The 21,865-nt window shown below is 43.3% G+C and overlaps 1 protein-coding gene across 2 annotated transcripts in view; it reads right to left on the minus strand.

Annotated features, from left to right (window-relative positions):
- RASSF5 (Ras association domain family member 5) overlaps positions 1-19,765 on the minus strand; it is a 98,897-nt gene extending 79,132 nt beyond the window's left edge. The window contains exon 1 of one of the 2 annotated variants that reach the window (XM_054024921.1): positions 19,026-19,765. In XM_054024921.1, the coding sequence (XP_053880896.1) occupies positions 19,026-19,737 (712 nt within the window). In that variant the 5' untranslated portion in view covers positions 19,738-19,765. Of the gene's footprint in view, positions 1-7,139; positions 7,516-19,025 lie in introns of those variants that run through there. The other variant, XM_054024922.1, reaches the window with a different exon arrangement.
- Positions 19,766-21,865: the final 2,100 nt, after the last annotated feature.

The following is a 21,865-nucleotide window of genomic DNA, read 5'->3' on the forward strand; positions in this document are numbered from 1 at the left end:
TTGTACCTTCCACAAAGCTCACAATACAATGGCCATAAAGTTCAAAGGCATTTTCTTTGTAAATGGTGTCCTTCCACCAGAGTTTCTAAATACACCAAAGGCGCATTACAGATGGCACTAGATTTATTAATTAATTAATGGAGATATCCTATCTCCTAGAACTGGAAGGGATCTTGAAAGGTCATCGAGTCCAGCCCCCTGCCTTCACTAGCAGGACCAAGTACTGATTTTGCCCCAGATCCCTAAGTGGCCCCCTCCAGGATTGAACTCACAACCCTGGGTTTAGCAGGCCAGTGCTCAAACCACTGAGCTATCCCTCCCTGGATGGCTCAGATGATTGGGAAGGGGCTAGAGGTTACCCATTCAAACCCAGGCAAGGTCAGTAACGTCTTTCAACCACTACTTGAGTGCGTCAGGTCAAGTCCCAGTGAATGTGTACCAGTACCACTACAACTGGCCACGTTCTTGGCATTCTCAACAAAGAAAACAATGGACAAGCCATGGAGGCTGAACTATCCTCACTGGGGCCTGGTCCACACTAACCCCCCATTTCGAACTAAGGTATGCAAATATTAGTTCGAACTTACCGCGGGTCCAGACGCGGCAGGCAGGCTCCCCCGTTGATGCCACGTACTCCTCTCGCCGAGCTGGAGTACCAGCGTCGACGGCGAGCACTTCCGGGATCGATTTATCGCGTCTAGACAAGACGCGATAATCGATCCCAGAAGATCGATTGCTTACCACCAGACCCAGAGTAAGTGTAGACCTCCCCTCAGTCTCGGAGACAGTCCCTCCAGCTCAAGGGTGAAGTGCAGGCTAATATTGCCACTGTATAATGCTTTACCTGGCCTGTACATAAAAAGCATCCAGCACCCTTCATCAGCACTAGATACATACCTTTTTATTTGATCATTTTTTGTTAATCTTTCCACAGATACCTACTTAAAAAAACCCAAAGAAACCCTCAGCTGCATCAGTCATACTAGTTATTTTTTTTTTTAAATGAGCCAAATCAGAACTCCCTATGAACAGCACTTAAAGCAAAAACATAGGCTTACACAAAGCATTGGGGAGGAGGTACCTGAATACGCAGAGCGGAACCCAATACAGCCATTGCTGACCTGACCCTTCCAGAAACCCTCCACTCCTGTTGAGGCTACAAAGCTGGGAGATGAAAGTGAACAAGAACGGGCTTGGCCAGAAGACAGTTGGTGCTTCCTCCTTCCAGTCTGATTGGAAACACCACAAGACTAGATGTTCTTACTGTATCAAAGGGATTCCAGATGCATGGGAAAGCCTAATGTATTGTTTGAACCTCCAAAAGGGTTTGGTTTAGAGCTGGTCAAAATTTTTTTCCATCCAAACATTTATTTTTAATGGGGGAAAAACAGCTTATTGATTGAACGGAAACTTTACAAGGCAATTCCCACTTTAATGAAAATTTGCTTTGACAAAAATCTGAAATATGTTAACAAAACAAAAACAACTTACATATTTCCCTTGTGTAAAATTTGATGGAAAATTTATCTTTTCCCAACCAGCCCTAGTTTTGTTCCACACGGGAGTCACACGGAGGGGCTATTTCATCTGACATAGATCTCTCCAGCTCTAGTCATGTACCTACTTATTTTTCTGGACAGAAACAGTTTCACACTAATAATAGTAGTGAGGTGGAAATAGAAGCCTCAAGGGGGAACCAGAAGGTAAGTGTTCCCTGCCTTGGGTCTAGTGCTGACACCAACAAGGAATCCAGGAGGGCAAAATCTCCACCTTCTATGTTTTGTGCAAGACAAAGCTTCACAGACATTTGCTCCCAATGCTACACATGGCCTAGCTTTCAAGAGGCTTCATTCTGCTCACTACCGAGATGGGCTCCCATGAACCGCTTGTGATAGAAGGACCATCAACTGATCCAGAACTGTCTCAGGTCTCTCATATGTATTTATTTGTAGGTTGGGATTTTCAAAGCAGTCTATCGGAGTCAGTCACCCAATTTCTCTATGCTCCTTTGAAAGGTGCTGCTACAAAGCAACTACAGCATGCTTAGGCGACCGGATCATTTAATCTCTCGGCCTTTACCCCACAAAAATGTAGGATTTGGTTTGCAAAATGGGCTAAGGTCTATGAAAGCTTCAGGTCCACTCTCCTTCCCAATCCCACTTTTGCACATCCAGAATATGATTTTTCTGAAACAACTAATAACTTTAAGAGCTCAACTTGAGACACTTTAAAGAGACCTAATTTTCATCTAGATATTTGCCTAGTTTAACAACAGGCTACAATAAAAGCACTAGCGAAGTCAGTACAAATTAAAATTTCATAGACAGGGATTTGTTTATACTGCTCTGTATACTATACACTGAAATGTAAGTACAATAGTTATATTTCAATTGATTTATTTTACAATTATATGGTAAAAATGAGGAAGTCAGCAATTTTTCAGTAATAGTGTGCTGTGACACTTTTGTATTTTTATGTCTGATTTTGTAAGTTTTTAAGTGAGGTGAAACTTGGGGTACAAAAGACAGACTCTTGAAAGGGGTCCAGTAGTCTGGAAAGGTTGAGAGCCACCGTTCTAGAGTAATGACACTAATTCTGCCTCGCATTCCTGCCAGCTGTAGTGCGTGGGACGCATTCCTAGAAAACTGCAGTATTTCGCCATAAGGGAATTGCAAGAAATTCTAGGATGCCATGACCCAAGTTGGTCTCATTACCTTTTCAGCCCAAAGTGGGAAGTGAAAGGGCTGGAGAGCACTGGTAAAAAGCCTCCTCTTGGGAAATCCCCAGCCCAAGTTTGCAGAAACAGCAGCCGAACTTTTGGGTGTTTACCAAACAAAACCCAAACTCTCTGAAGCTGGCCCCTTCCCTGCACCATTGTCCCACCTATCTCAGTACTTGTATGGCCAGCCTCACCACTATATCATCCTGGGGCTTGTAGCCAGCTCTGGATAGGACTGCACCGATAGCATGACAGAGAAGCTCTCACTGTAATTGCAATGGATTGGTTTGTTCATCTTCCTCAGACCACATCAATAGCTTAAAAACACAGATATTGGCTCTGACCCTGGAAGCAGCTAGGCACCCATAATGCCACCCCTCCCCCCCAACACACACACTCACACTCTGAGATCAACAGCAGTCCTGGCCGCTCAGCAACCCTCAGGATCAGGCCCACGATTAGGCAGCATTTCTTTACAGGATCTACTATGACACTCTCTAGTCACTATCACCTATTAACAGACAATCACTTCAGTAACGTGCAGGGACAGCTAATTTTAGAAACTAACCCAGCTCTAGGATATAGCCACGTGACAGGTTTGCCAAGAGCCTCTGAAGTAGGATACCTCCACTCAACGAGTAAGATATTTTACATTTAAATGAAGAGACACTTAATTTGACAGAAACTGAATTTCTATCAAACATGTAAATAAATTCCCACAAAGGCATCAGGTTTAGTGATCGATCAGAATCTCAGTCGTCCTCCATTAAAAACAGAGATTGATTATTTTTTGTCCGGCTAAAATTAGAGACTCTTTGAGCGGATACGTGAGTGCCCCCAGAGGAAGCTATTTCTTTCCATCTCCTCCCCAAATGCACAAACCAAACAGCACCTCTTGCAGTTTTAAGCACAAATACTTTTGCCAACCCAGTTTCCAAGAGACAATTGTATATCTCTAAGCTCCTCCATTCGACAGATTACTCCATCGTACTTGTGTATCTGGGACCAGATTCTGCTCTCAGTTACACCAGTTTAAGTTGGGGGCAATTTTAGGTATTTCAACTGAGTCATGTCAGAGCAACATTGGTATAGCTGAACGCCACATTTGGCCCTTGGGAATCTCAGCCTTTTTGCAAGATATTAGAAGTAATCAGAGCTTGCTAGGAGAGGAACTGTTAAGCTGCCAAATATCCTCTCTTGCTTTTCCAATCAAAGCAATTTTGAAGTTGCACAGAACAAAGCAAGCATGTCCAATCAACAGAAGCTAAGATTTAAAATAGCAACAACTTTAAACCAGCTTCCTCGTCTCCCACAGGAGGTGCTAGGGTTTCAACACGTCTGCTGCTCACTCTCTTGGTCTTCACTTTTACCGCTGTTTCTAAGTCTCAGGCTATTACAATATTTTATTCTTACCTATTTTCTTGTTATATATTTATTTTGAATGTTACCCTGTAATTCTAGTGCTCGACTATGCTCACACTTTGTGATGATGCACCTGCATAGCACATAGCCACAGGATCTCAAATAGGGTGACCAGACAGCAAATGTGAAAAATCAGGACAGGGGTGGGGGGTAATAGGAGCCTATATAAGAAAAAGACCCCAAAATTGGGACTGTCCCTATAAAATCGGGACATCTGGTCACCCTAATCTCAAAGCACTTTGCAAACATTTAATTAAACCTCACGGTAGACCTATGGGATGGGTATTTATTACTATTATGAACTGCGAACTCCTAAAAACGTGTAAGGTACTTCATACAGAACTAAGGTATAATCCTTGACTATCCCAATGTATAGAAGAGGAAAATGAAACACCGAGAGAAGCAGCAGTGACTCGCTCAAGGTAACATAGCGAGTCTATGGAAGAGGCAGGAAGAGAATGAAGGAGTCCTGAAAACAAGCCTTCTGCTCCAATTACCAGCCACACTTCCTCTTAGCAGCAAGAAAAGAACCCAGGTGTCCTGAGGAGCGGTTTTAACCTCAAGACCAAACTACCTGGGGGATGCAATAAAGATTACCCACAAATTTTAAATTAAAAAAAAAAAAAAAAAGATTTAAAATATTCAGTAGGTTTTATACACGAGAAGTTTCTGAAACTTGGTTCCTGAGATGAGACCTGTGGGTGGTGAAGATGGTTTGGGGCAATTTCTCTACCCCCCCACCTCTGGTTTCTGCTAAAGCAACAGTTCTCACACTGATCTGAAAAGCAGGCTGGCCAAATGTTTCCAGCTGCTGAGATGGATGGAAGGCAATCCATTCAATTGTGAATGGGAGGGGACATGTCCATGTAACTATCTATTAAAAAGCAATGCTGCCATCTTTCATGATTTTATAAGGAGTCTTGCAATATTTGAGGTTTTCCTTAAAGCCCCAAGAGTCATGTGATAACAGAAACTCACTGCTTTCATTTAAAAAAAAAAAAAAAAAAGGTAGCCCCATGGAGAAAAGCTTGGAAGAGAGACATGGGTGCACCCACAGAGAACAGACAGTAAATAAAAAGAGCACAACATCTGTTATTTTAAATCTCACGATTTTTAAGCCAATCATGATTTTTTGAGGCCTGACACATTTTTGAATGCTTGGGGTTGACAATGCTAAAGATGCATCCCATGCTATGAAAAAGTTTGAGGTCCCCTGGGCTAAGAAATCCTTTCCCAGATCGCTTTATTCCCAGTTCAAAAAAAGGAAGCTGGAAAGAGAAATTATTGGCTTCTAAAATACAGCAGATTGTGACAAACAGCGTTCCTGGGGAGAGCATAAGGGCTTTATCCTCCCACTTGCACCAGTGCAAACACAGCTGGAGACCCAATATGCTAAAATTTCAGCCTGAGGTTTACAAACAAAAAAACAAAACAAAAAACCCCAAACACTTGACAACCAGCTGGTAAAATCCTCTGAAAACTACAGTTTTTAATGGAAATGCTGACACGATTTAACTAGAACACAGCAGCTGGGTGTAGCAGCAACCCCACAGCCCCTAGGTCTGCAATTCCATACTTGACTGATATTATTAAATCTATAGCCCCATCTCAAATTCAGAAGCAAAAACCAACAGGGAAAGGACCTCTGAATAATTCTTGGCCTGCTGTTCAAGAGAATCAGTCAGTTCCCATTACATGCACTCCGCAGCCTAACACGCTCTCTGTGAAGGTCATGGGATAGTCACTAAAAAGATAATGTATGCACCAAATATAGTGATCTTTTAGCAGGAGACTCATGGCAGTGAATACCGCAGTTCCACAAAGTGCTTAAGATGATCTTTAGCAATGCTGAAAGGTGAACCATGAACACAAATAATCTAAATCCCTTAAAGTTACATAGTCATTTTCACTCACTTTCAAAGTCTGGCTTTCCCGCGATTTCCATATTAACTCCGCAAATGCCACACACTTTATAGGAGATTTGATTTTGAAGGCTCTTTGTCACTTATCTTTCAAACACAAGAAGACTGAAGGTTCAGTCCTTCAGCCTGAACTCAGACAAAACACCTTGAACACATTAAACACCTTGGCCAGATAAAACACATCAATGGGCATTTTACCTGAGTAGAGACTGCAGCATCTGGCCCTTTAAACATGATAAAAGGAAACCTCTATTGTCACATAAATTTCAAGGGAGGGGGCAATCTAAAAAGTTGCCACCAATTTAAGTGATAACAGAGCGTAAAACTTAAACCTGTTCTGTTTTCCAACAGATATTCATTTGAACTGCTCATATTCATCTTTAAAAGCGGCCTTTTTTGACTTCCTGGTTAACACATAGTATATGAACTGCAAATACTTTTGTCCAAAGATTAGTCTCCAACTACAGTCCTAAGATTTCACAGTAACATATTTTCACTGGAGACGACAAACCCAATTTTTGAAGTGAATAAAATAAATCTTGCCTTATTGTTTCAGAACAAGCACACCCCAAAAAAAACCCTAAACTGTAACTGTTATGAAAACACTCCTGAAAAACATACAATGACTTGATCTTGGTAATATCTGAAACCAGCTTCTTAGCAAATGCAATAGGGTCACCTTTAGTTAGAAAGTTGAGCTTTCCTGGGGAAAGAAGAAATTTAACACCCCAATACAACAGCCCACAACAGCCATACTTCAGCATTTGGGGACATACTTGTAGAAAAACATAATATAAATCTTAAGTAGCTGAGACTAAACAGAAGATTTTTAAATTGCTTAATATCCTCAATAGTGACATATGTAAGAACACAAAGCCAAAAGGAAAGTTTATCATCTGGCCTGTTACAAAGCAGAACTACTACAGGTTGTTACCTCTTTCTTATATGTTGCATTTCTAATACATGCAACAATCCAGTACTGCACAAATCCCATAATGTTTAACTAGTAGCTGCAACCTGATATATCTCGGCAATTAACTAGTATGCCTAGTATACAAACTTGCAAGAGCACCTACCTTTAACCAGTAAGACCTCCCTGCTGGGCCTCCTGAATAGGTGGAGACCCTCGGACCAAGATTTCGACTTGGGAAAATGCCTGAATATCTTGCGTATTCTCTTTGTTACAACCCCAAAGCAAGCGGCTGCCTCTGCTTTCCCTTGTGTCATCCTTGTAACAGAAGATCAATAGCTTCTTCGGGCACAAGCAACGGAGGCGGACTAGAGAAGCAAGCGGGAAGCACTCTGATGCGGAATGTTATTGGAAGCAGTGTGTACCATTGCAAGTTATGTACATTTCTAACTCAAGCCTCTTTCTCTTCCCCCATGCAGACAGACCATCAATACTGTTCACTTATAATCGACTGCCACTTTGGGCTCCTTTTTTTAAGGGGAATGCACACAGCCTAATGCTGTGTATCCCAGGGCTGGTTCTCTTACCCATGGAAAATTTTCTATTTCTGGGACTTTTTGTTTGATAAGATAAAACAAGCTAACAGAAGAGATTACAGCGGAGAGGGAGAGAGAGAGAGCAGGACCCATCCTTTCATTGGGAAGTCTTTTTCCAATATCCTTTTTTTCACACAAGTGATAGCTTTCTGCTGTTTTCAGAGTTTAAAGTCAAAGCCTCACAAGTTTAATTGCAGCCTAAAATAAAGGAATAACTGGTAAAAATCAGGTTAAACTTAAACACTAGATTATGGATTTAAACTCCACAGATAGGCACTAATCCAAAGGAGGGAAAGAATTTGCTTATTTTATAGTTGCAGTTACGATTGGAAATGAATGCCTCAGGTGCCATGTGTCAGGAAAAGAAATCAGTTCAACAGCACACTTTAAATCTAGCCCTTCACAACCAGTGCATGGCTACTATCCTGCATTTATACAGCCATCCAAGGTTGTGCAAATATGAATTAAATTTTGCAATACCCCTGTGAGATATTCTTGCCATTTTACAAGTGGGTAAATAGAGGCAGAGATGGAGTAACTTTCCTTACGCCACACAGTGAGTTAGAGGCAGTCCTGGGCAGTCCACTAGGAAATACTCCCCTTAATGCACAAACACCTCTCCCCCAAATCCTTCTAATCCTGTACCGTAGCCACTCAACCTCTACAAAAGTTAAGGGAACACTTCAAGGCTAACAGACCCAATTTAATCTACTGGGCCAGAAAAACAGACTACCCTACAAAATAAGAGCTACAATCTGTGCTGGTTACCTAACCACATTTCTTCACACACATACACACACACACACACACAGGCACACAGGCACTAAACTGGTTTGCAATGATAGTAGCGGCAAGGGAATATGATCCCGTAGCTGGGACAATGGACCTGGAGACAGGGGACCAGGATTCTATACCCAGCTCTGCCACCGATCTGCTGTGACCCCTTGGGTAAGTCACCTCCCCTCCCCGTGTGTCAGCTTCCCACTTGCAAAACACACTGCCCACCGCTGGAAAGAGTTCTTATGTTTATGTATTTAAAGCATATATAAGCTTCGCATTAGCAGCAGCACCCCATTTCCCCACCTGACCTATGTTTGTAATCTTCTGAACATGCTGTCCATTAAAGTGACACCTCCATAGCTGCCCAGATGGCTGGGTCCAGACAAAGTCTCACTACTCTGCTTAGACTAGCCAGAGAGAGTAGCAGGATATTGCTCCAAAAATTTTTTTTACTGGGTGCATAACTGGCTGGATAACCCTACTCAGAGAGTAGTTAGAAACAGTTCCCAATCCTGCTGGAAAGGTATAACGAGTGGGGTTCCGCAGGGGTCTGTTTTGGGACTGGCTCTGTTCAATATCTTCATCAACAACTTAGATATTGGCATAGAAGTACGCTTATTAAGTTTGCAGATGATACCAAATTGGGAGGGATTGCAACTGCTTTGGAGGACAGGGTCATAATTCAAAATGATCTGGACAAATTGGAGAAATGGTCTGAGGTAAACAGGATGAAGTTTAATAAAGACAAATGCAAAGTGCTCCACTTAGGAAGGAACAATCACTTTCACACATACAGAATGGGAAGAGACTGTCTAGGAAGGAGTACGGCAGAAAGGGATCTAGGGGTTATAGTGGACCACAAGCTAAATATGAGTCAACAGTGTGATGCTGTTGCAAAAAAACCAAACATGATTCTGGGATGCCTTAACAGGTGTGTTGTGAGCAAGACACGAGAAGTCATTCTTCCGCTCTACTCTGCTCTGGTTAGGCCTCAGCTGGAGTATTGTGTCCAGTTCTGGGCACCACATTTCAAGAAAGATGTGGAGAAATTGGAAAGGGTCCAGAGAAGAAGAGCAACAAGAATGATTAAAGGTCTTGAGAACATGATCTATGCAGGAAGGCTGAAAGAATTGGGTTTGTTTAGTCTGGAAAAGAGAAGACTCAGAGGAGACATGATAGCAGTTTTCAGGTATCTAAAAGCGTGTCATAAGGAGGAGGGAGAAAACTTGTTCATCTTAGCCTCTAAGGATAGAACAAGAAGCAATGGGCTTAAACTGCAGCAAGGGAGGTCTAGGTTGGACATCAGAAAAAAGTCCTAACTGTCAGGGTGGTTAAACACTGGAATAAATTGCCTAGGGAGGTTGTGGAATCTCCATCTCTGGAGATATTTAAGAGTAGGTTAGATAAATGTCTATCAGGGATGGTCTAGACAGTATTTGGACCTGCCATGAGGACAGGGGACTGGACTCGATGAACTCTCGAGGTCCCTTCCAGTCCTAGAATCTATGAAATTTCAAGTGCCCAAATTGAAAAGAATTTAAATGTGGGGGGGGGGAGGGGGAAGAGGAGTGCAGACAAAGACAAAAAGACAGTGACTTATTTTAATCTGCCAGTGGTCTCCTGAAGAGAGAAATATTAAATAATATGAACAACTGAAATTCTAGTTCCCAGGTTTACTGGAATCACAGTATTAAACGGATGCTTTCACCTGGTAAAGGAATGCACTGCCTTAAATAAACTAGTGCTGTTAGAAATATGCAGCATTCCATGAATCATGGGGAGAGATGGGGGAGAGGTTATTCCTTGCTAGGGAAATGGGCCCTGATTCAGCATAGCACTTAAGCATGCACTTAATTGCTTTGATGAACAGGGATGGATTCAAGCAGGTGCCTAAAGCCAGGTACATGCTTAGCTTAAGTGTTTTGTTTAATCAGGGCACAATGCAGAAGTTAAAGGCCAAATCCTGTCCACAGATGCACATGTGCAATTACCCCTGAACTCAGTGAGCAATGCATATATAAACCTAAGGGAAGAGCCTGGTTCCGTGTACATTTCAAGGGCGTCCTCTACAGAGTGTCACATGACTAGTCTTCCTTGCAGAAAACACACAGAATGATTCGGAAGCTTTCCTTATAGAGAAGCATTAGTCCGAAAGGTTTCCTGTCTTTGTAAAGTTACGGCTGTCGCAGCTGAATGCACACAAGCTGAAGACTGAAGGCATCAGATTCCAACCCCAGAGCAGGCTGCCCTTTCCAGGGAGATGCTATCGACATGCCACAAACACTCAATGAAACAATCACTGTTTTATGGTCACTCAAAAATGCAATGGCTGCACATTCGCCTGGATTCACTGGGGATGAAAGCAAAAGCCATGAGACTTCACAACAGAGGCAAGCGGGGGAAAACATGAAAGGGCACTGGCTGCGAGAAGGGGAAACAGATTTGACTGCTGGGAAACAACAAGGCTAATCAAGTAACGAAGTTCTAATGGTGAGGACAGGTAACCTGAATCTTCTCCCCAGGTGGTAATGCAAATGTACATTATTGTGGTGGCAGGGAGGGGTGCATATATACACATTCCCCCAAAATAGCAACCTATGGTTCAGGTGGAAGTAGCTATCAAAATTAGTGCCAACAATAAATTCACCTCTGAAATCTTCCTTAGCTAAAATCCATTGTATATAACAAGTGACCTTCATCTCTCCAGGTAGGAGACTTCACAATCAACAGAGCCAACTCCTAGATAAATTAATCTAGTTTTTGTAAGTGGTGAGACTGACTACCTTTCAGCAACCCACAATACATGTGACAAATCTCAAATTTGAGACTTCCCCTTCACCTCCATAATTCGTGGTCCATAAGCAGTGATTGCACCAGACTTCAACATTCTAGCTTCAATGGGTACTTGGACAACTGCAATCCTACAACAAAAAAGACAGGGGACCTCTGATAGAAAGATCCAAGCTGACGTGTGGATTTCCCTCTGCATATTCAGTGATATAATAAAAGAGAACCAAATATCAAGATTCTTGCTCAACAGAACTTGAAAATGAATTGCTCCACTCACTCCTTTAAAAAAATGTGTATCACACTAGATATATACACACACCTATATCATAGCGCTCCAACAACTCGGAACAAAAGCAGGGTCTGAAGGTCTTTAAATTGTTAATGACAGTAGCTATGCCATCCTTTATAGGTCTTGGACTACAAAGTCATTTCAGACCATCATCATTGCATGGTGACACTACTTGGTCAGTCTTCCCCAACTCTATTTGCTGTTCTATATACCCTGCTGTCCTAGCTCCATCTGAGCTCTGTGTCCAATCTAGCAATATCCACTCCTATTTTCTCCTCTTCCTCTCCCCCCCTCAAGATTTATCATCAAAAGTGTAGCTCACATCAGCAGTTCAGCCTGGTTCTCTGAAATCCTCGATGAAAACCTGATGGGTTCAGAACGGAATTTGTCAGCATTTCCTTTAAATAACTGCCCTCTGCTCCACTACAGCAGCGACATCACAAACCTAACCACACTCTTAGAAAGCATTGCAAGATACATCTCTTTTCCAAGCTCCCTCCACCCAAACAAATTCCCAGTTTCCTGGCTACCAGGTAAAGCTTCCTGGTAAAGCTGTAGGCAGCAGAAGAGCCTGGTATTTGGTCACTCCCATTGAGATCTTGAATGTCTCAGCTCAAACCTTGTAAAATGCCATATCACAGGATGCCGGTTACCAAACAAATGCTTAAAACTACAGACTAGGTTTCACACTTTACAAGCACAAGGCACAATAGCCTAGTCTAGTCCCATATACCTGATTCCATTTGCTGCAACAATACAGATTAAAGACTGAAGCCCAAATGTTTCTTAATTAACTAACAGGATGACAAATAAGGGCCATATGGTGCCCTGGATCCACATGCAGAACTACCATCCATTCATCTGTTGACATGAATGGGGCTGCCTGTGAAGACCCAGTAGTCCACCCTACAGAAAAGATGAAAAAGACCAATAAGATCAGGCCAAGTTACTCTCTCCAGGCCTCTGTTCAAGTTGAGGCACATCCTAGGAGAAGCTAGGAACAAGACTCTGGGACACTGCACACTGAACAGCCCACTTCCCTGCTCTCTATCCAAAATTTCCCAAAGCCACCACATATTAAGTGATCGTGAAAGGTCTCAGCCAACTGCTGTTGGAAAGATTCCCATTGACTAGAATGGGAATCACGGATGCTGTTAAGACTGGATTCAAACCTACTGAAGTCAGTAGGACTATTAACTGCAATGGCCTTTGGATCTGATCTTGAGAGGGAGATAGAGTCTGAACCTACCAGCTGCCATAAGAAAGGCAGTTTCCAGGAAATGAAAGGTTTTTACTTTGATATAAGCACGGCATACACTCTGCTATCACCACACTCCTAGCTTTTCCATTGAGAAGGAAACAAAAAGAATCCACCCAAACTAGTTTTTGCAAAGGGTTCATTTATGGCCATCAATTTAGAAAGGGGAAATCAAAAATAGGGGATTTCAACATGTTTTTGGTTCACACAAAAAGAAAAAAAATTCCAGCCAAAACCCCAGTCTTTGTTCAGCAACATGCTGCTGTCACCTACTACCCCTTTTTCTAATAGCAGAACCATTCACACCATCTCTAAAAAACAAGTTAGGGAAGTTCTGGACTCAACGTCTTCCTCTCCCTTCAATCCCGACACTGGAGGACTCTCCCGCTGCACGTTCAGCACGTGCTGCTTTGCGTTGCACTGGAATGAGAAGTTAGCTATTAATGTAGACAGAAACCTGAACTGGGAAAAACACACAGCCCAGTGTTCCAGGTAAAGCCCTCTGTCTGGTAAAGAATAGGCCAAATTAAATTTAAATAAATATTAAAGATGGGCCAGAACAGTAGAACTGTACTAATGAAACCGTGAATAGCCTCCAACTTTGGATCTGGATCCAAGACATGGCTCAGACCCACCTCTTACATGTCATCAGGAGTTGCACAAAAGTGAAATTTGCAACTTTCTGTGCTTCATGAGACGCACAACTGGGACTCACCAAGTGTCTGACTTTGAGAGACACTGCTGCTCTGGGGGACATAACTTTTAAAGGGGTCCTGGTTAAGAAGATACTGAAGACCTCTTTTCCTGCATTACTAATATTGCTTTAGATTCTTACCACTGAATGATAACCTACATTTACTCCACCTCTGACCCCATATGCATTTTGTTTATTTTTGGAATTTTGATACTAAAACTACTCTGTGTGTATTTTTGTTCAGAGTTATTTCTCTTTTTGGTTCTCCTAACTAAACGCGTTCGGATTTTTTTTTTTTTAAATCTTCTTCCAGTGTCTTTAAACATTCCTAAGCAATATGAGCTATCCCCCTAAAACCTATTCACAGGGTGTTTGTAACACCTTTGGAGGTGGAGGGTTGGTTTTATTTTAAATAAACCATATGTAAACATCTGGTCCTAAATTAAAGCACCATATCCCTTTAAATGCTTGACAGTCAATCATGCCTTGCCTTTTGCATAACATGTGGAAAATTTTAAAGGCAGAACTTTCGACACTGGTGAACAAACACCATGTGCACCATTTATTACTAGTACTTTAATAAGCAAACAGGGCAGGTGGGAAGGAAGTGCATGTAAGGTGCACACACTATTCTGCAGGGATTTAAATAACATACCATGTGACAAATTGACCAGCACTGACATATTATTGTACCCTATTGTGCTACCATGTGATATGATGTTGATAGAGTTACACTTAATGAATATCATATCATGTTAAAACCTTAATGTGATACAACAGGACCATATGCTGCTACTGTCTCTCCCACTTGCCGTTCATTAACAAATGGCACCAGGAGGTATGTGTATGATCCCTGCTTACACCGTAGTATGTAAATCACAGCCAGAAACATTTGATTCAGAATCCAGCAAGTGCCAAAAGCATAAAAACCAGAAAGGGCTGAACAGGGGAATAATTGCTCCAGAAAGGTCAGCATTAGAACATGTGTCTGCCAAAAAAAACAAACAAACAACATCAACCCAACACACACACACCCCTTCCAATGGACCAGGAGCAAACTGTGATACTGCCTGCCTGCCAGAGAAACTGTCTGCCAAACTCATGCAAACTGCATCCACTACCAGGAATGTGGACGGACCAGCCCATTACAGAGCATTATCCAATGCTGCAGTCTCTATCATGGGCAGCTTCATAACCTACCTTTATTTATTTATCAAATCAAAGGTGAGGATATTTCATGGATGTTACTTGTCTGTCTCCCTCTCTACAAGGAAGCAAATGAAACGACAGCGAAAAGCCCAGGAGATTTCATGATGTTATAAATAACACATTCACACAGTTTCTACCACCCACTCGATTTAAGTTTATGTTGGCATGAGAGTGGGAGGACAATATATTGTTTATGAAAGGGAAATTTAACATCACAAATGAGAGTTGGAGACAGACATGCTCCATCTAGCTATAGAATACGAACACGGGAAGCGGCAAAGCAAGCTTCCCGTTAAAGTGCCCGAACGCTAAGGGAAAAGCGTGCTGATGAGTGACAGGCATTTCATCTTCCAGGGCCTAGTCAAACTCCTGGCCTCCCGGCTGATCTTGCCAACAACCGGATGTTGGCAGGCAGCTTTCACAAGGAACCAGACCAGCAAACTCATTTCACAGGAGCTGCTGAACCGCCTCCAGATTTTAGCAGCTTTGAGTTGCTACTGACCTGGGGTACATGTCTACCAGATGACCGAGAGCCCAATGGCTCCACAGACTACTAAAAAAACCCAAACAAAAAAACAAACAAACAAAGAAACCACACACACCACAATTTGGGCGAAAGCAAGCTAGGGTGTTAACTCTCCCTGTGGTGTTAAGTGGTACACAAAAGGATGGGTCTCACGAGGCACTGAACACCCACAATGTCAGCAGAAGTCAATGGGCTTGGTTCTCCACTGACCAGCATTTGGGAAGTCCTTTACACCAGAGCCAAGTGAGAGCAGAACACTCCCTGATGAGAATCTTCCACTTACACCAATGGCTGTGACTCTACACAGAGCCAGGCAGCAGAGAATGAGGTCCCACAGGTGTGCAGCAACTCCAAGGATCAAAAGGACTCAGTCCCTACAATCAGGGCCAGACTTTCAGAAGAGCTCAGTACACTGGGTACATGTTTTACACTGAGCTCTCGTGAAAACCTGGCCCCCAATATTCTTTGTATTGTGGTAGCACCTAGGAGCTCTAGAGGCTTTGCACGAACACAGAACAAGACGACAGCTCCTAACCCCAAAAAGCGGACATCTAAATAAGCTGGGGGTGCTGAGCACATACCAACCCAACTCTGCCCTCTTGAAAATCTGGACCTAAATGTCAAATCACATCAAGCTGGAGACAACCAGTCAGTAACCAAGCACTGCAACAGAAATGTGTGTTAGTAGCAGACGGTGTGTTCAATCTCCAAGAACACTTTGCGCTCTTAGATCACTTCTCTTGAGGTGACTGAACAAACTGATTTATTAATGTCAATTTAGGTCCTGCGACAAGAAAAAGAACAAACACATTCATTAGCAAGACTAACTACTAATAGACTTTCAGTGTATTCATCATTTTTCCCCCTGCTGTATTCAGGATTCATGGTACAGCTATAATCAGCGAATGTTATACTCTAGTGAATGACAAATCAAACCAAAAAGTGTGAACTTCTCTGCTAAGTGAAAATACTACCCTGCCATCTATTAGTCAAATACTGCATCAGGTAGTTTCTTGCCCCTTCTATTATTATGTGGAATGTCTTCTCCAGTGATGAGGCATTTTCTCAAAATAACAAAGGTAATTAAAACATGACAATGGTCACCTGAAAAAAAATATATTTTACTGTATATAAATCTAATAATCTACATTGACACACCTACTCTCGTGAAAAGTGCCAGTAAGAGCTTGGGCTTCAATCCTGCAGACACTTAAGTATATGTCTAACTTTACTATCAGGAGTAGGGTCATAGTAGCAAAGATAAATGTGCATAAATGTCTGCAAGGTCAGGGTCTTAATAACCATAAGTGGCCAGGACTTTAGTTTTAGGTCTCTTTTGAATGATGGCATCTCCAACACCACAGGAGACTGTAAAGCCTTCAGTAGAGGAGGGGAAAGTAATTTCATCATGATGTTGACTTCTATTAGCAAACACCATGTTTTGCCAATGGAATCAAAATTAAATAGGTCTGCTTTTTTGTTTACTTCCACGTTTGGGCACTGCCGTCATTGCAGATGTCAAAACAGCACTGAGGACAGAGTATTTTAACTGCTGCAGAAGTTTTGCTTGTTTGGAGGGATTTTTGTGCAGTGCTGGAAATAAAAATGGGGCTGATGGCATGTGCCTAATCACATGTGCTGGATTGTTTTTGCAGCCTGCCTCAAATTTCTCAGGTATTGGAGTAGAAAAAAAAAAGAATCAAGAGATTTAGACTCCCGACATGCTTCCTTTTCCAGATCATAGCAGTTTCAAGATGGACAGTGATACTGACCTACTTTTAAATAAATAAAATGTGAATTTTTTTAATTATTTAACTTACAGTTTAACTTATCAGTTTCTTTAGTTAGTAACTAAATATTCCTCCATAAGCTACTGAACAAACCACCACACACAGTAAATTTAAGGAAGAGAACTCTTCCCCCGCCCCATCAATATCTAGTATACAGGTAAGTTAGATTTGAATATGGTACATTAGCACACACATTGCAGGGTCAATGTAACCTCTGAAGCATGCATCCTCTGCCAGACACACAGTTGAATATACCAACGCACATCAGGCTTAGATAAACTTTACAAGATTCTATGGCTGCACAAGGAAAGGTTAGAAAAACACACACAACACAAGAGAAAATCACTGTAGAAATATTTAGCTGCTTAAAAAAAATACAGCTCCAGTACTTCACAGGTTATCAGTGCCATCGTTTGGAAAGAGGAATTTAATTACTATCCTCTTTACCTCTGTAACTATATTAACAGTTATACGGAGTTGATAATAGGAAAATGTAATTTTCAGCTACTTAAACAAGGGTAGACACAGGGTGAATGTCCATTCAACACCGAACCTGGAAGCATATTTATCAGCTACAAAAAGGGAGAGAGAATGAGCCATTCCAAGCCAGTGCTGGGCACAGGAAAATGTACTTCTACCTAACCCAATCACCCCATCAAATATTAAAGCTTTGATTACTATATGAGAGTCAATTAAAAAATATCAATAATCCAAGTTCCCTTGACACTATCAGAAGTTCCACACTGATAATTAAGTTCAATCAACCCTCTCCCCCAGTGTGTTATTTAGGTTATTGAGAAATGCCCTTACATTGCCAAATGGCATCTTGGCAGAAAAATATACATCATGCAATGATTCAGGGGCATCCTGCATTCTAGGGGCTAAATCCCATAAGCAGGTGCAACTCCCACTGACATCAGAGGCGTCAGAATTTCATGATGATAGATCATTAAACTATGAACATTCTATAATGAAGGTAGGAGCATCTTCCAATACCACCATTATTACTCTATGAATTTGCAACTTTCTAGAAAGGCTTTGAAAGGGATGGGAAAAGACTATTATTAAATGTCACCAGCCCTCAAGGAACAGCTGTTCTAAATCTTAAAGCCAAAATGACAGGCGTTATGTGCTAGTGACCAAAATGAACTCTGGACGCAGCAGTTGACTACAGCACATTAATACATACGACAAGCTCTTTGCTACCAGAATCAAAAACTCATCTCTCATATCTATTTGAGCATCGTAGCACTATGCAAGTCCACAGTGTTGTACAGACAATATTACATTAGATCCCAGTGAATCGATACCTTTTAAAGCAACACAGCCCCTGTGCATCAAACAATTATCTGTCATCAATATAGCTATGTACTTAGCATGCCTTTACAGCTACTGAAAAAGGTAAAACAGGTAACCTACTCAAGAATAAATCTGCAAATACATTGTCTGAGTACCAGGTGATTTACCAGTGGGGCAAAGGAGAAGGCATACAATGATACAAAACTGCAAATTAAGGTAAATACCTTTGGATGTAATGGGTTTAATAAATGGTAATGCAAACCATATGGAAAAATGAGAGAAGGGGGGGGGGATATATTCCCCACCTGGGAGGTTACTCAAGGTTTAGAAGCAGGGAAAGAAATAGCTCTCCTCTAATAAATACATCACTGCAGGCACTACTGAAATAGCCTTCTGCATAAAGCAGTGGTGCTCTCCTAGAGGAATCATAACTGCTTTACAAGAATGCAAATCAGATGCAACAAGGTTACACCATGTATCAGTTCTCGGAGACAATATATTCTGTTCTAAAATATATAGATTCCCTCCAGCTCATTTTTCTTGATACAATCAGTAGGGCGTGGGGTAGGGGATTTGGAGGTCACCAGCCATTCTCAATCAACTGCCATGGGGTGGGGGTATCCCAGAGGTGGGGGGGGGCTGTACTGGAAGGAGGAGGTACCTGAATTCTGTTATGGGGGCTGAAGGGTTGGGTGATGAGGGGGTGATTACATTTCGGATCGAGAGGGGCTGCAGGTCCTTTCAAGGGGTGGGGGGAACCAGACATCTGCAAAGGGAGGCGATCAGTCACCTGCAAGGAGGGAGGGGGAAGAGACACTTACTGGTGCAGCGCAGTGCCCGTTGCTGCACCGCCTCCCCGCACAGGTCGCACCAGCCCCTGCCGAGAGCGAAGACTTCGAAGCGGTGCCCTTCCCCCTTCTCCTCCCGCACGCGGGGGTCCCGGGGCTGCTCGAAGATGGTCCGCACGTCGGGCAGCTGGCGCGGCGCCCCGGAGCGCAGCCGCAGGCGCAAGTGGAGCAGCCCGGAGCGGGGCGGCTTGCCCAAGCCCGGGGAGGCGGGCGGGTCCTGGGGGCTGCAGCCGGCCAGCTCCACCTCTTCCCCGGCTCCGCTGCTGCCCGCGAACGGCTCCCGGGACTGCGGCACGGCCGAGGGACCCGCGTCCTGCTGGGCGGGCGCCGTGCGCCCCGGGCCGGGGTCCTCCGCGGTGCCAAGGAGCCTCCCGCCCCCAGCTTCGCCCCGCGGGCGCTCCCCTTCCTCGGGCCCCCAGCCGCCTCCAGCCTTCCCCGGCGGGGCTGCCAGCCCGCTGCCCTGCTCCGTGCCCCGCTGCTGGGGCATCGCTCCGGCTGCAGCCCCCGCGGCGGGCGGCTGCTGCGCCGGCGTCTGGCGCTTCCACTGCTTCATGTCGCCGGACGCCGAGCGCTTGAGGATCTTCTTCCTCTCGTTGGCGCTGAGGCTCTGCAGGAAAAGCTGCTGCTCTTTGTCCAGGAGCAGCGGGTAGGGGCATTGCCCGATGGCAGGGGAGGCCATGGCCATAGCGAGCCGCCAGCCAGCAGCTCCGAGCAGCCGGAGGGTGGCCGGGGAGCGCAGGCGCTTTTAAAAGGGACCGGTCGCCAAGCCTCAGCCCTGCTGAGCAAGGGGGTGGGGGGAATGGAGAGAGGAGGAGACGGGGCGAGAAGCAGCAACGCCAGCAGCGCTCCCAGGTTTGCAAACGCAGCTGCAGTGGGAGGCAACCTGTTTAAAAAAAACCCACACAACAGGGGCAAGTTCAACCAGAATAGTTCTTCGGGGGGGGGGATAGCACCTGAGCGAGCCAATCAGCGACCCCCGCCCCGCTGCGCTAAGATCAAAACACTTCCTCCAATAACCATTCCCTGCCCCACTGAGCTTACCGTCCAGGGCCTTGGATCCTGCATACAAGGGTGCACCTGTATAACAAGGCAATCACTAACTCTACCCAGGTGCATGCACTCCCAAGTCAGTCACGTGGAGGCATGGAGTTTTAAACCCGAGCTATCAGCCCTTCCACCAAATGCCACTGGGGGCCGGTCCTATAAGGCAAATATACCAGAGGTGAGATTTTCAAAAGTGTCTCACTGATGCACCTGCCCACATGTCATTTTCAAAAGTGACGTAGGCAGTTAAAAGCCTAAAACTATTGAAGACTTATTTTCCTAAGTGTCCAACTCACTTTTGAAAACAGGATTTATAGTCAGATTTTTAAAAGGTAGTTAAGCACCTAGGGGGATTTTCAAAAGTACCACCAGAATTCCTTTAGTGAACTGGCCCCTTGGCATATCTAATAATTTTGCCCCTGTGTCTATATGGGGTAAAACAAACATTCACAATTTGGAGTTTAATCGAGCAGTTTTTGATATACCATGGTAAATAAATCAAAATGTTAAGGGGTAGAGAGTTTACACCAAGTTACAGCACCTCCTCTTTCCCTCACGTTATTTGTTGAACCTGCAAAACACTTTGGTCCATTAATTTCACACTTTCCCCAACCCCTTAACAGGAAGCTATGTATGAAGATGCAACAAAGGAGTTTTTGGAGGGGAAGTTTTAAATCATTAAATCCTATTTATAAATAGGATATTTATATATACATATAAATACATATATATACATATATAAATATAGGATATTTAATATAAAGTAAATTACAGCCTTTGCAAAACAGTAAGCTACCACAGACCTATATTTTCATATATACAGAGATACATTTCAGCTGGTGAGCGGATACTATTGCCAAATAAGCTCACCAATATTTTCTCATTGTTTCCTTGTACGTCCCTGTCTGTCTGTATCCACTTATTTTATAGGTAGACTGTAAGCTCTTTAGGGCACGTTCTGCTTTTTTGTTCTGTTTGTACAGCACCTAGCACCCGGGGGCCGGGATCTAGGACTAGGGCTCCTAGAAACCATATTAATAATAATAATGTAATTTTCCTACCTGTCGCAATCACTTGTTTATTAAAATGTTAACTTTTTTTCATTTTTTCATTGTGCACCAAAATATTCAAACTTGGATGCTTGCTTTTAGGTGCCTAAATCCATACATAAGGCACTTTCAGAGGTGATGGGCATTCACAACTTCCACTGAACTTAATGGGAACTGCAGCTACTCAAGGTCTTCTGGAAGAAACGGTGGGAGGGGGAGGGGGAAATCAAGCCACTTAGGTGCCTGCCTTTGAGCTCCCAAGTTGAAAAGTTTTTACCGCTTTTTTTTGGTATGTTTCATTCCCTGGAAGCAAAGTGAAAATGAACTTGTCCACTTCCCATTGCAGGCCGCTTCTGTCACTAGCATGACCTAGCTGCAATTACACAAGGGCTGCAGCAGGTTATGTACATTTAGAAAGTTGAAACTTATCTCTATACATGCCCCAGGCAATATGAAGGGGGAAAATATTATAGACCAACTTTAAAAATGGCTCCAGCCAGGGCCTCGAGGCAGCTGTACACCCCAACTGGGTACACATCTAGCTACCTGCTTTGCATTCGCCAGTGCCAAGCAAACAAGGTTTTCAGGGAGCACAAAAATATGGGTGGCCAAACAAGCTGCTGCTTTGGAAGTTTTTTGCCTCCTCCTCAGAGCTTCCTGCAATCTCTGCTTTGCAAACTCATTATTTTCTATGCCTTTCCAATCAAGAGAGAAAAAGAA

Source organism: Malaclemys terrapin, chromosome 4 (assembly GCF_027887155.1).
Source record: "Malaclemys terrapin pileata isolate rMalTer1 chromosome 4, rMalTer1.hap1, whole genome shotgun sequence".
NCBI lineage: Eukaryota > Metazoa > Chordata > Testudines > Emydidae > Malaclemys > Malaclemys terrapin.